Source organism: Vigna radiata, unplaced genomic scaffold (genome assembly GCF_000741045.1).
Source record: "Vigna radiata var. radiata cultivar VC1973A unplaced genomic scaffold, Vradiata_ver6 scaffold_179, whole genome shotgun sequence".
Lineage (NCBI taxonomy): Eukaryota > Viridiplantae > Streptophyta > Magnoliopsida > Fabales > Fabaceae > Vigna > Vigna radiata.
The window spans coordinates 336389-349055 of NW_014542553.1; the positions used below are offsets into that span (position 1 = coordinate 336389).

The 12667-nt window shown below is 31.1% G+C and overlaps 2 protein-coding genes across 2 annotated transcripts; one reads left to right on the forward strand and one right to left on the reverse strand.

The window, feature by feature from the left end:
- Positions 1 to 224: 224 nt before the first annotated feature.
- Positions 225 to 1148, reverse strand: LOC106780333 (auxin-responsive protein SAUR32). The gene has a single exon (XM_014668608.2). The coding sequence runs from the start codon at positions 897 to 899 to the stop codon at positions 573 to 575; it is 327 nt and encodes a 108-aa protein (XP_014524094.1). The 5' UTR covers positions 900 to 1148; the 3' UTR covers positions 225 to 572.
- A 5902-nt stretch (positions 1149 to 7050) lies between these two features.
- LOC106780319 lies at positions 7051 to 10400 on the forward strand. Its single transcript, XM_014668595.1, has 3 exons — positions 7051 to 7481; positions 8228 to 9287; positions 9858 to 10400. Exons 1-3 carry the CDS (start codon positions 7051 to 7053, stop codon positions 10398 to 10400), a joined length of 2034 nt encoding a protein of 677 aa, XP_014524081.1.
- The last annotated feature ends 2267 nt before the right edge of the window (positions 10401 to 12667 follow it).

The following is a 12667-nucleotide window of genomic DNA, read 5'->3' on the forward strand; positions in this document are numbered from 1 at the left end:
CTACAGTGACAGAAAGACTATTTTTTTTTTGTAATCAGAGATTAATCAAGAAAGGAACCCCATGTGTTACAGTGAGAGGAATTCAGTGACTCAAAAGAGAGGAAAAGAAACAAAATTTCGGCCCTACTTACCGTCAATTCCTTCTTTTTCGATTTCTTCTCTTTCCAGAAAGAGTGGTGTACCAATTATTCCAGCGCGTGAAAAATTCTTCACAAGAAAAAGAATAGAAAAGAAAAGAAAAGCATCTCCTTTTTTCATAACGATTCCTAACAATATAGAAAAAAAGTAAGTAAAATTGGAAGAAGCAACATTCTGTTGTCTTCACCATCACCTACCTAAGGAGCTTTCTTCCACATACCAAACACTACCAAAAAAAATCTAAAAGCTAGAAAATTTACATGAGATAATCATTGAAAAACTAAAGGAGTGCCGATTTGTAGTCCAAGATCGATTCTTTCTCCATGGTTTCACCAAGGTTTTAAATTAAAGTCACAGCAGTCTCTTCAGAATTCTGAATATTTAGAAAACTGTGGACAAAACCCATTTCTCAAAACCTTGGTTTGGAGCAGGATTCAGAAGCCAAAGCAACCAACATGGTGGTTGTGGTGAAGGGACTTGTCCCTATCAATCAGACCCCGAACGTTTCTGAATTCCTCAACATGGCAAGGGATGGTTATGGTTCCTTTCTGGTCGAACCCGTATTCTTCCTCGGCCTCCTTGAGAAGCTGCATGAAGAGAGGATGGTTGATGTACATGACAGGAACCACGAACCGTTGTTGCTCTTCTCCTTGACCAACCTTAATTGCCATGCACCCTTTTGGCACCCCTCTGAACTCTTGCTTCTTCCCATCACGATGGTGCAATTGGAAACTCCTTGGACTCTTCTCCCCCATGCCCATTTTCTGCAACCCAGAAAGCCACAAAGACAAGGAAACCGACACAGAAAAAAAACACACCCCAAAGTTTGTGAGTTTGAGGATGTAAAGAAAAAAGTCACAGGAAAACGAGGGTGAGGAACGACCAAGGTTCTGGGTCTGCCATCGCCATGTTGAAGTGAGTTAGAAAAGAGTAACTCAGAGACCTTGGATCGTTGGACATGGTTGATGGTGAGAACTACTCATGCTATGATATGCCAAACTCTTGAAACTGATGATATATAGGACAAAGTGTAGAGAGAGAGATAAAGAGTATTTTTTCCCTGAATACGAGGGTCTAAGTTGAAGACTACAGTGTGACTCGATCTGCACCGTTTGATCGTGGCAGGTGATGATGATCACGTCATTTTGGATAGATCGTGTCACTCTAAGAGGTTTTTAGAGAAAATAGGAAAGGTTGGTTGGAATCTAATTTGTTGCCTCCCTCTCATCAAGGACACTTGTGTGATGATAACATCATATCTATAATAAATCAAGATCTTGTAAATTTGGCAATAGACCATTAAATGTGCAATTAATATATTTTTAATTTTTAAAAGAAATATTTAAGTGGAAAATAGATCATTAAATGTGGCTACTTTTTTTTGTTAAGTGTTGTTATTTAGTTTCAAACTGGTCAAAGTTTGTTTTAATTTTTATTATAAAAATAAACATGGTTGTTTTGATATTTTTTTTTATCATAAGTAAATATGAAGAATTTAGTCAAAGTGAGATAAAAATAAATAAATAAGTATAATATAATTTGAGAGATAAAGTAACTATATTTTAAGGGAACTAAAATGTGATTTTTTACATTAAATTTATGAAATATTTGCTTCATTGAAATAATTTATCATAATTCTTAAAATTTTTATCATACATATTATGGAGAATGATTGGATATTAAATTAATATAACGATAACTTTTAGTAACTATTTTTTTTTTTGAGTTCGACGAAGCAGCCTTTTAAGAATTGTATCTAACACACAAATACACGAAAGGTTGCCTTAAAAAAATTGTGACAACACAACATAAAGAGTATTATCTTTTGGATTTGACTTTTTTCCTATTATTGTGAAATTGACAAAAAAGTGTAGAAGATTCGATTTATTTTAAAAATTTAAAATGTATTTTTAAAATATTTATGAATTTAACAAAGGTATACTGTTAGTGTGAATATTTTTTCATTATTATTTAATTATTAATTACTATATATGATAAAGTTCAGTTTCAAAATAACTATTTTAAAATTTATATCTATAATGGTTAAAATTGATTAGAAGTAAAAAAAAAAAAAAAAAAAAAAAAAAAAAAAAAAAAAAAAAAAAAAAAAAAAACTTTCTATTATGACTTAATTATAAAAATTTGATGAATAAAAAAAACAGAACATGCATATTGTTGACTAAATAGATACATTTGAATTTAAACTTTCTATTTTGTATTTTGGCAGATATACACATACTAATATGAATATACATTGTTGAAAAGAAAAAACAAAACTTATTATACGTGGTCCACGTAACGCAAAAGGCAACCTCAAATAATATATTTCACGTACTCAAATATATTTTGGAATAGTTTTATTTGTTTTTTTAATGATTTAGGTTAGAAACTCAAAGTAACAAACTTAATAAAAGTAAACTAACTGTCATGCATAATTTTTATTTACCAAAACCTTCTATTTATTCTATATTTTTTCAAAAATTTCAAATTTAAGTTTAAAAAAATATATCAACAAAAATTAGGAATGGGAGAATTATTTACAAATAATATGAACGAATATTTAACAATTTCTTTTGAATTAATAATTAATATTACAGAGTACAAGTTATTCTATAAGCAGAGTAGAAAGGGATATAATAATAGTTTTTGCCATTTATAAAGTTATATACTTATTTATAATGAGGTGAAATAATTTTGTTAAGTTGAAAACTTATATTGATAAAATATTTTTAATAATCTTATTTTTCTTCTTTTAGTACTTCAAAATTAGGCTATAATTTTAAAGAGAAAAATATCAACTGATTTTTATTTTATTTTAATTATTAGTTCAATCTACTGAAAGAAAATAATTTTATGTTTTTTTTTTATTCTCAACATACCTGGCATAATTACAAAAAGCTTGTATAGTGGTATTATAATATAACATTAGCAGATGGGTAAATTTAAGAACAATGCATAAGAAATATCTTTCATAATTGATAACTCTCATATAAAAATAAATGTATATTGACCAACTTAAAAAAAACTGAAAAACTGATGCATTGTTTTGTGAGTTCAATTAATTCTGTTGACCATGTTCAGGCACATAAATATACTTTTAATTATAGCCCATGCTTTTATAACTTATGTTCTATTTTATATTCAATAATTTATTTTTTTTGGAAACATTTACTCTGTTAATGTAATCACACATTTTAACTTATCTACACTTTTAATTGTATTTTAAAACTATTCACTTAATTTATTGAAAAATAGAGGCATAGTGTCTTTTAATAACCAGCCTAACGAAATTATATTCCTACAAATGTCATTTGTCAGACTTTTTAATAAATTTAAAAAATATTTTCATTAAGATATATGTTTTATATTTATTTTATAAAATGTTTGTATGTGGTTCTAATAAAAGAATTATATTTCCAATTTTTTGACATTTCCGTTCATCAATAAAGCATTTAGAAAAGAAAAAATATTTCATTTCAATCACATTGATAATGGAATAATATATATTGATATTTTAAATTAAAAAATTTTAAAAACTATTAATTTATCAGTAGTCAAGTGGATTTCTTTTCATTTCAAAACTGTTCCTTAAGAAAATTGTTACATTATTAATCTTATTTTAAGTAGAGAAGAGAAGTTATTTGTTATGTGATTAGAATAAAAGAAAAATAATAATAAAGTAGGATTTTTGTTAGTAGGTAGGTGAGTAATAAGAAGGAAGAAGAGGGTGAGTGGAGGAAGGGAGGACACGTGGAGTGGGGTGAGGGCTGTGGTGGTGACAGCTAGGTGGATGGGGAAAATAGGGAGAGACAAACCAATAACAGGTCTGGAACATGTCAGGTGACGATCAAATGTGTCAACTTTGTTTCTTTTGTTTGTTTGAATGCTCAGAGCTACACTCATTCCACTTTACGGAACCTTTGTACTTTCTTTCTTCTTTCCGATCAAATATCCATCTTACTTTCCGCCTTCTCATTTCTAAGGAATACCATCAACCTGCGAGATGCCCTCCTATGTCTTTATGCTGCATAATTTATATAAACTTTTTATTCAATCACATTAAATAATACAAATTAGAATTACTTTTCTCTTCTATTATTATTTTACATGATAGTAATAAATGAAATCACTCAAAATTATTAAAATAATATATATTACAATAATAAAAGAAAAAAATAATAAGTTGTTGTATAACTATTTTTTATTTGAAGATTGAAAATATAAGTAATTTTATGTTTTATGTGGTTTTTAGAAAATGTTGAATTATTTTCTTAATTTTTATTCACAAATACAAATAGAATGATATTTAAATATGATTAATTTATAAACAAATATTAAAATATCGATTACATGTGATTATTAATTTTTTATTAATAGATTTTATTTGTAAATATTTGTGATAAGAATATTTTTCATCATATATATATATATATATATATATATATATATATATATATATATATATATATATATATATATATATATATATATATATATATATATAAAAGAACAGTTAAAGAGTCTTTTTCAAGATTTACAATTTTTTTTCTTTAAATTAGTTTGTTTAGTTTACTAGTCGTCTTATAATATTTTATTTAAAGTGATTAAAGTGACTATTATTACTTCGATTAAGTGATTTGGAGGATAGAAAATAATAGTAAATAGATTTCAGGATTCAATTGCTTTTACTTCTTATGTTTTTCAAATTAAAGGATTGATGATGCATATGATTAGGAATAAATAAGAAACATATGAGTAATATTGTCATTACTTTTTGGAATTGAAAATTCTCAATATTTAAATTAGGAAGAGTATTGTGATTTTATTTATAGACATAATATGAAAAGTTTCATCTATGGATTGATTTAAAATGAATAATAATTTTGCATCGCAGTTAGGATTGTCCTTATTTATTTACATATATGTTGGTATTTTTAAAGGAAAACATAGTGAGTATGTAAATAATTTTCCAGTTTTTTGATACACAGTTGATTAAAATTGTAATAACTAATATTCACAAACCAAAGGGAGAAGGAGCAAGGAGTTGAATTATTTTTTCAAAAATTCAAATCTTTTTGATCAATTATTGAGGTGTTGATTATTTGAATTTTTTTAAACTATCAAAGAAAAACAAGATTGAAGACAAGAAAATAAATACAGCAATTTTACACTAGTTCAATTCAATTTGAGTCTATGTCCAGTTTTCTTCTAAACAATCTGAGTTTGGAAGATTTCAACTATAATCAATAAAGTTTATAGAATTACAAGTACACATTCATAATTCTAGACCCTAAGATATCTAGAAATTTATACACTTACCAAGAAACACACTCTAGATGCAATGCGTCACTCAATTACAATAAGATTATCACTCGCATAGTGATAACAACACAAAGAATATAAATATGAAGAAAGTAAATGGAATGAGTATACCTTCTTAAGTGTAGTTGATCCAAAATAATCCTATATCTATATTAGAGTTTGTTTTCTGTTATGAGTAGTTTGTTTTATGTTATAAGTAGTTTTTAGTTTTCTCGTACCCTTGAGCCTAACCTTTAAAAGGTTAGATTTTTCCCTTCCTTTAGTTGGTTGTTTTGTTTTCAGTACATTCAGAATATAAGAAAACACATACTGTAAAATCATTACTCAATAATGAAAGTTGGAGTTTCTTACCTCTTCGTGCTTCTCACATCACGATCTATCTCTTTCTCTCTTACGTCTCTTGCAACAGCAGCCTTCCGGTTCATCTACGGTGGCTTCTCTCTCTAGATTCACAGAGTCGCCCTTCAGAGCCTCTCTCTACCATCATTTGCATCAGACGCGTTTTGGTTGTTTCTGGAAAACTTTCTCTGTCCACGTGTTTTACTTTTCGGTTTTCTAAAGAAAAGGCTTTTGGGCCTCTTTGTTATTGGGCCTATTTCATTATGGTATCAGAAGTGCAACTTGTTTCTTGAGTGTTCTTGGTTTCTTGTTACGTTCTTGAAGTGTTCTTGGTTTCTTGTTACGTTCTTAAGTGTTCTTGGTATCTTGTTACGTTCTTAAGTGTTCTTGGTTTCTTGTTACGTTCTTGCCATGACAGAACTCAATTCTGATCCCACCACTAATCCCTCTAGCCCTTACTATCTGCATCCTAGAGAAAATCCAGGCATCACTCTCATTTCCCAGGTTCTCACTGAGTCTAATTACTCATCATGGAGCAGAAACTTAAAACGTGCTCTTCTGTCAAAGAACAAAGTCAAATTCATTGATGGTAGCATAAAAAAGCCTGCCAAGACGGACAAGTTATTTGAAGCATGGGAAAGATGTGATACTATGGTTCTTTCTTGGATTATCAAGACCCTGTCACCCCAAATTGCTGACAGCGTTCTTTATGCTGACACTGCCCAAGAACTTTGGGAAGAACTCAAAGACCGTTTTTCTAAGGGTGACTATTTCAAAATTTCAGATCTTTTACAAGATATTCATTCTATAAAGCAGGGAGAACGAAATATAAGTCATTATTACACTGATTTGAAAATTCTCTGGGAGGAACTTGAATCTCTCAGGCCTCTATCCACTTGCACCTGTCCTACCCCATGCACCTGTGATCTATCCAAAATCTCCCTCAAATACAGAGAGGCTGAACATGTTATTTGTTTTTTAAAAGGTCTCAATGACACCTATCAAACTGTTCGCACTCAAATTCTCCTCATGGAGCCTCTTCCACACATCAACAAGGTTTTTTCTCTGCTAATGCAACAAGAACGACAGCTTCAGGACAGGGGAGGCATAAATGACACCTTCAAGATTTTAGCCAACACATCTGACAAGATAAATTGGAGAGGTCAAGGCCGTGGCATAAATTCACATGGCTAGGGAAGAGGCAGAGGAAGAAATCCCAATTATGGGAAACAATGTTCCCATTGTCACAAGATGAATCATACCATCGACGGGTGTTATTCTAAACACGGTTTTCCACCATGGTATAAGAAGATTGACCATCAAAACAGTCAGGACAGGGAAGGCCACAGTGAATGGGGCTATGCTAATGTTTGCAAAGAAGACTCAAATCCTACCCAGACTCAAAGTACTCATCAAGAAAACCAGAGAAATTCTATGCAGGTTTTTACCCCTGAACAAATGCAGAAACTGCTGNAAATCATAGAGAATCCGCAGACACAANACACTCACAGCATCAGTCAAATCCAAANAAACACTCCTGGAGAAGATTCAGGTACTTTCTCCTGGATTATTGACACNGGGGCCACTGATCATGTGACCCATGAAAAGAAATACTTCATTACTTTTCAGAAAATTAAACCTATAACAGTCAAACTTCCAAATAATTCTGTGGTTACAGCCCAGTATGCTGAAACTATTCAATTTTTTGAAAATCTTATCATTTTTAATGTTCTCTACATTCCTGAATTCTCATTTAATCTCATATCTGTACAAAGCCTAACAAGAGATTTAAACTGTGTTCTAACTTTTTCTTCTAAGACCTGCCAGATTCAGGACAGCTCTACCTTGAAGATGATTGGGCATGCTAAAGTTTTCAAGGGTCTCTACTATCTTCAATCTTTTCCTGTTTTTACCCATTTTTTTGTTCCCAAGACTGTTCTTTCTTGTAAACATGTTAGTGATGATCTATGGCACTATAGATTAGGACATCTAGGACATAGAGTTATAGAACAAATCTGTAAACGTTTTCCCTATGCTAAACAATTAGCAGAAACAGTCATGCTTTGAGAAAAGGGCAGTTTATGTTGCTTAGCATAATGACAAACATCACAAACAATTTTAGATGGCACAATAAAGGACAAACTAGAGAATTGTTGCAGAATTTTGTCTTAAAAATCAAAAATCAGTTTGAAAAAATTATTAAAACTCTTAGATCTAATAATGGTCCTGAGTTTAATTGTATTAGTATGTATAATTCCTATGGTATTGAACATCAAAGAAGTTGTGTTGAGACACCCCAACAAAACTCTATTGTTGAACGAAAACATCAAGACATTCTAAATAAAACTAGAAGTCTTCTTTTTCAATCTGGAATTCCTACTGCCTATTGGTGCTATGTTGTTTCTCATGTTGTTTACTTGATAAATAGGCTACCTACTTCTGTCCTTAATGGTAAGACACCTTATGACTTGATGTATAACACACCTCCCACTTATTTGAACTTGAAAACCTTTGGCTGTCTTTGTTTTGCCTCAACTCTAGAACATAACAGACACAAGCTTGATTCTAGAGCTAGGAAAGGTGTTTTCTTGGGATATAAAAATGGAGTAAAAGGATATATTATACTTGATATTAATACTAGAGAGATTTTCCTAAGCAGAAATGTTGTTTTTCATGAGAATGTTTTTCCTTATAAAAGTCAACATGACAATGAGCAAAATTATACTGAAAGGGATATTGAAATTGTTTTTCCAAATAATTTCTGGTATGATCCTAACTATAATGAGACTCAAGATTATCTAGAGGATGCTAATACTGAACAAGAACCTGATTACACAGAAAGTACTGGGACTGGTACTGGAAACAGTCATACTAATATTGATAATAACCCTAGACGACCCACTAGGACAAAAAGAGTTCCTGAATATCTTAATGATTACATTCATCAAGTTAATCAATCTTCTCTGCATGCTAAAAATAACTACAAAACCCCATATCCTATTTCTAATGTTTTGTGTTATGATTCTTTGTCTGAAAGACATTTAAAATATACTCTAGCCATTTCTGCTGACAAGGAGCCTAGATCCTATAAGGAAGCCAAGGAAAAGTATGAGTGGGTTATAGATATGCAGAAAGAACTTCAAGCTTTACAAGACAATGGAACTTGGACATTAACTCAACTACCTCCAGGTAAAAACTCCATTGGATGCAGGTGGGTTTACAAAATAAAATATAAAGCAGATGGCAGCATAAAAAGATACAAAGCTCGGCTTGTGGCCAAAGGATATACACAGCAAGAAGGTATAGATTTTTTAGACACCTTTTCACCTGTTGCTAAGCTTACTACTGTCAGAATAATTCTGGCAACTGCTGCTGCCAAGAATTGGCATCTACATCAACTTGATATAGATAATGCCTTTCTTCATGGGGACTTAAATGAAGAAGTGTACATGGAACCACCACCAGGGCTGGATATTCAGGAAGGTCAGGTTTGTAGGTTAACCAAATCCCTATATGGGCTCAAACAAGCCAGCAGACAATGGTTTGATAAACTTTCTTCTTTTTTAATTTCTGTTAACTATACTCAATCCAAATCTGACCACTTTCTTTTTATTAAGAATACTCCTACAAGTTTTACATCCCTCCTTGTGTATGTAGATGACATTATTTTGGCAGGAAATTCTATCAAAGAGATTGATCATATCAAGGCTCTTCTTCATCATGCCTTTCAGATTAAAAGTCTAGGAGAGCTAAAGTATTTTCTGGGGCTTGAAGTTGCTAGATCAAAGAAAGGAATACATCTATGCCAACGAAAATTTGCTTTAGACATCCTTGAAGACACGGGAATGCTATGATCCAAACCTTGCACAACTCCTTTTTTGAGTGACACCAACTCTTTATAAAAAAATGAAAATTACTTGGAAGATCCTAAGCCCTACCGGAGGTTAATAGGGAAGCTTCTTTACCTTACTAATACTAGACCTGACCTATGTTTCTCTGTTAATTTACTTAGTCAGTTTGTTCACTCTCCTACTGAATATCACTATCGGGCTTTGCAGCATATGCTTAGATATATTAAGTCCAGTCCTTCACAAGGCATCTTTTTTGCTACTGATTCTAATATCCAGATCAAAGCTTTCAGTGACTCAGATTGGGCTACTTGTCCTAATACGAGAAGATCTACCACTGAATTTTGCATTTTTCTTGGATCTTCTCTTGTGTCATGGAAAACTAAAAAGCAAAGTAATGTTTCCAGGTCGTCCACCGAAGCAGAGTATCGAGCACTAGCTGCTACTGTTTGTGAAATCCAATGGATTTCCTTACAAGATCTCAATATTGAGACCACTACCACTGCTGCTCTCTACTGCGACAATAAGTCTGCCATACATATTGCTCACAATCAAAGCTACCATGAAAGAACTAACCACATTGAACTCGATTGTCACGTCTTTCGTGAGAAGATTCAAGCGAATCTCCTTCACCTTTTGCCTATTCGTTCTAACGAACAACTTGCAGAAATTTTTACTAAATTCCCTCACCGTGTTCGTTTTCAGTTTATTGTTCCTAAGCTTGGATTGGTAAATATACACAATCCAGCTTAAAGGGAGGCTATTAGAGTTTGTTTTCTGTTATGAGTAGTTTGTTTTCTGTTATAAGTAGTTTTTAGTTTTCCCGTACCCTTGAGCCTAACCTTTAAAAGGTTAGATTTTTCCCTTCCTTTAGTTGGTTGTTTTGTTTTCAGTACATTCAGAATATAAGAAAACACCTACTGTAAAATCATTACTCAATAATGAAAGTTGGAGTTTCTTACCTCTTCGTGCTTCTCACATCACGATTTATCTCTTTCTCTCTTACGTCTCTTGCAACAGCAGCCTTCCGGTTCATCTACGGTGGCTTCTCTCTCTAGCTTCACGGAGTCGCCCTTCAGAGCCTCTCTCTACCATCATTTGCATNAGACGCGTTTTGGTTGTTTCTGGAAAACTTTCTCTGTCCACGTGTTTTACTTTTCGGTTTTCTAAAGAAAAGGCTTTTGGGCCTCTTTGTTATTGGGCCTATTTCATTAATCTAAGCAAGAATATCTAGAATCAAATTCATCTTGATAGCTTCTTGATGAATTTTAGAAAATCCAATAATGCTTTGTTTAAGAGCTCAAGAAAGCCTCTATCTCACAATATGAACTCTAAAGTATGAAAGTTCATGTTTCTGGAATGAGAATATATTTTTTTAAAAGAGAAAACAATTCATTCATGTTATTAATCGATTATGAAATATTTAGGATGAAGGCTAGAGAAAACATTTGTAATGTTTAGAACTCATATAGTAAATCACCTATTAGCACTAGGTAAGACATTTGATAAAGAAGAACACAACATCAAGATCCTAATGAGCCTAAACAGAACATGGAAGTCCAATGTTACAATAAAATCTGAATAAAAAGATTTAACAACCCTGAATATGGTCATTATCTTTGGGAAATTAAGAGAACATGAATTACAAGGGAAAAGAATCAAAGAGAAAGAGGAAGGAGAAAAAAACGACATATCATAGCCTTGAAGACGGTTGCAAAGGCTACTATAAAATCTGCTACAAAAAAGGTTGAATCTACAAATGATCCAGATGATGAAAACTTTTAGATAATGAAACATTAAATCTTATGGTAAAGCAATTTTCAAAATTTCTAAAATATAAGAATAAATTTGACAATATTTATGCAAGAAACAGGAGACCCTCCAAGAAGCAAGAATAATTTGTTATCTCAACATATTCTGAATTTGGTAAAACTGGGCACATCAAACTTGATTGTCCTGTCTTCAACCTAAAACAAAAATTGGAAGAGAAGAGTGAAACAAGCATGTATAAGAAGATAAAAAAGGCTTACATCGATTTTTTAAGTTTTCATCAATATTTAAAGAGGATTGGATTGATTCTAATATTTTCTTGCTTCGCCTAAGATTGTGATGTAATATTTTCACATCATATATTTGCATTATTTCATATTTTTATTTGTTATTCTATATTTCCTTTACTATAAGTGATACATTAGAGTATTGTGTGGAGCAATATCTCAGTTGAAAATCTTAAAATATATTTCATGTTCTTGTATATCGAGTGTGTAGGTTTTACATAAACAAATTTTATAATCTCAACTCCTGATATTTTAGTGAAATTCTAACTCGGATTGCTAAAAATTAGGTATAAATTCTTAAAAAATCGAATTAGTATAAAACTGAATGTTTCTTACTTTTTCTTTTATTATATTTTAATATCTTGATAATTATAAAGATTTCAAAAACTAAACATTACCACACATGTTAATTAAATAAAAATATTTTGAAACAAGTTTTAAAGATTTAAAAATTCAAATTATTGAAAAATTAATTCACTCTCCTTTTTTTTGGAAGATATTAACCGTAACTATTTTAATACAATCTATCAAAAAAATTTCATTTAATCACATAATTAAGATATATAAGGATGATTAATATTATATGAATATGATATTCTTCAGTTTATAAGTTAATTTTAATCTAATTTTCAATATAATGTCAAAATTTATTAAAATTTTATATTGTTATCAAAGCAAAAGAACATAAAGTATGACAATGAATAAATTTAATTTAGCTTGAACGAAACTACGACATGTACACGAAAGTGAAAGTAGAGTTGAGCTTGTGACCCAAATGAATAACGCAAAAAGACATAGCATTGGACTGTGTAGCTAGGTAGAAACCGTAGGCGAAAATTATACCAGTTTTTCTTTTATTTTTTATTTGGGGGACCTAGTTATAAATAAGAAAAGATCTTAGGCCACTGACAAAAAAGTCATTTTCTTTAGCAATCTTATGCCTTGTGGCCCAAATCTTGAGTT

Bases quoted from the DNA above. Each gene is read 5' to 3' on its own strand.
- LOC106780333 (XM_014668608.2), bottom strand. From the start codon at position 899: ATGGGCATGGGGGAGAAGAGTCCAAGGAGTTTCCAATTGCACCATCGT.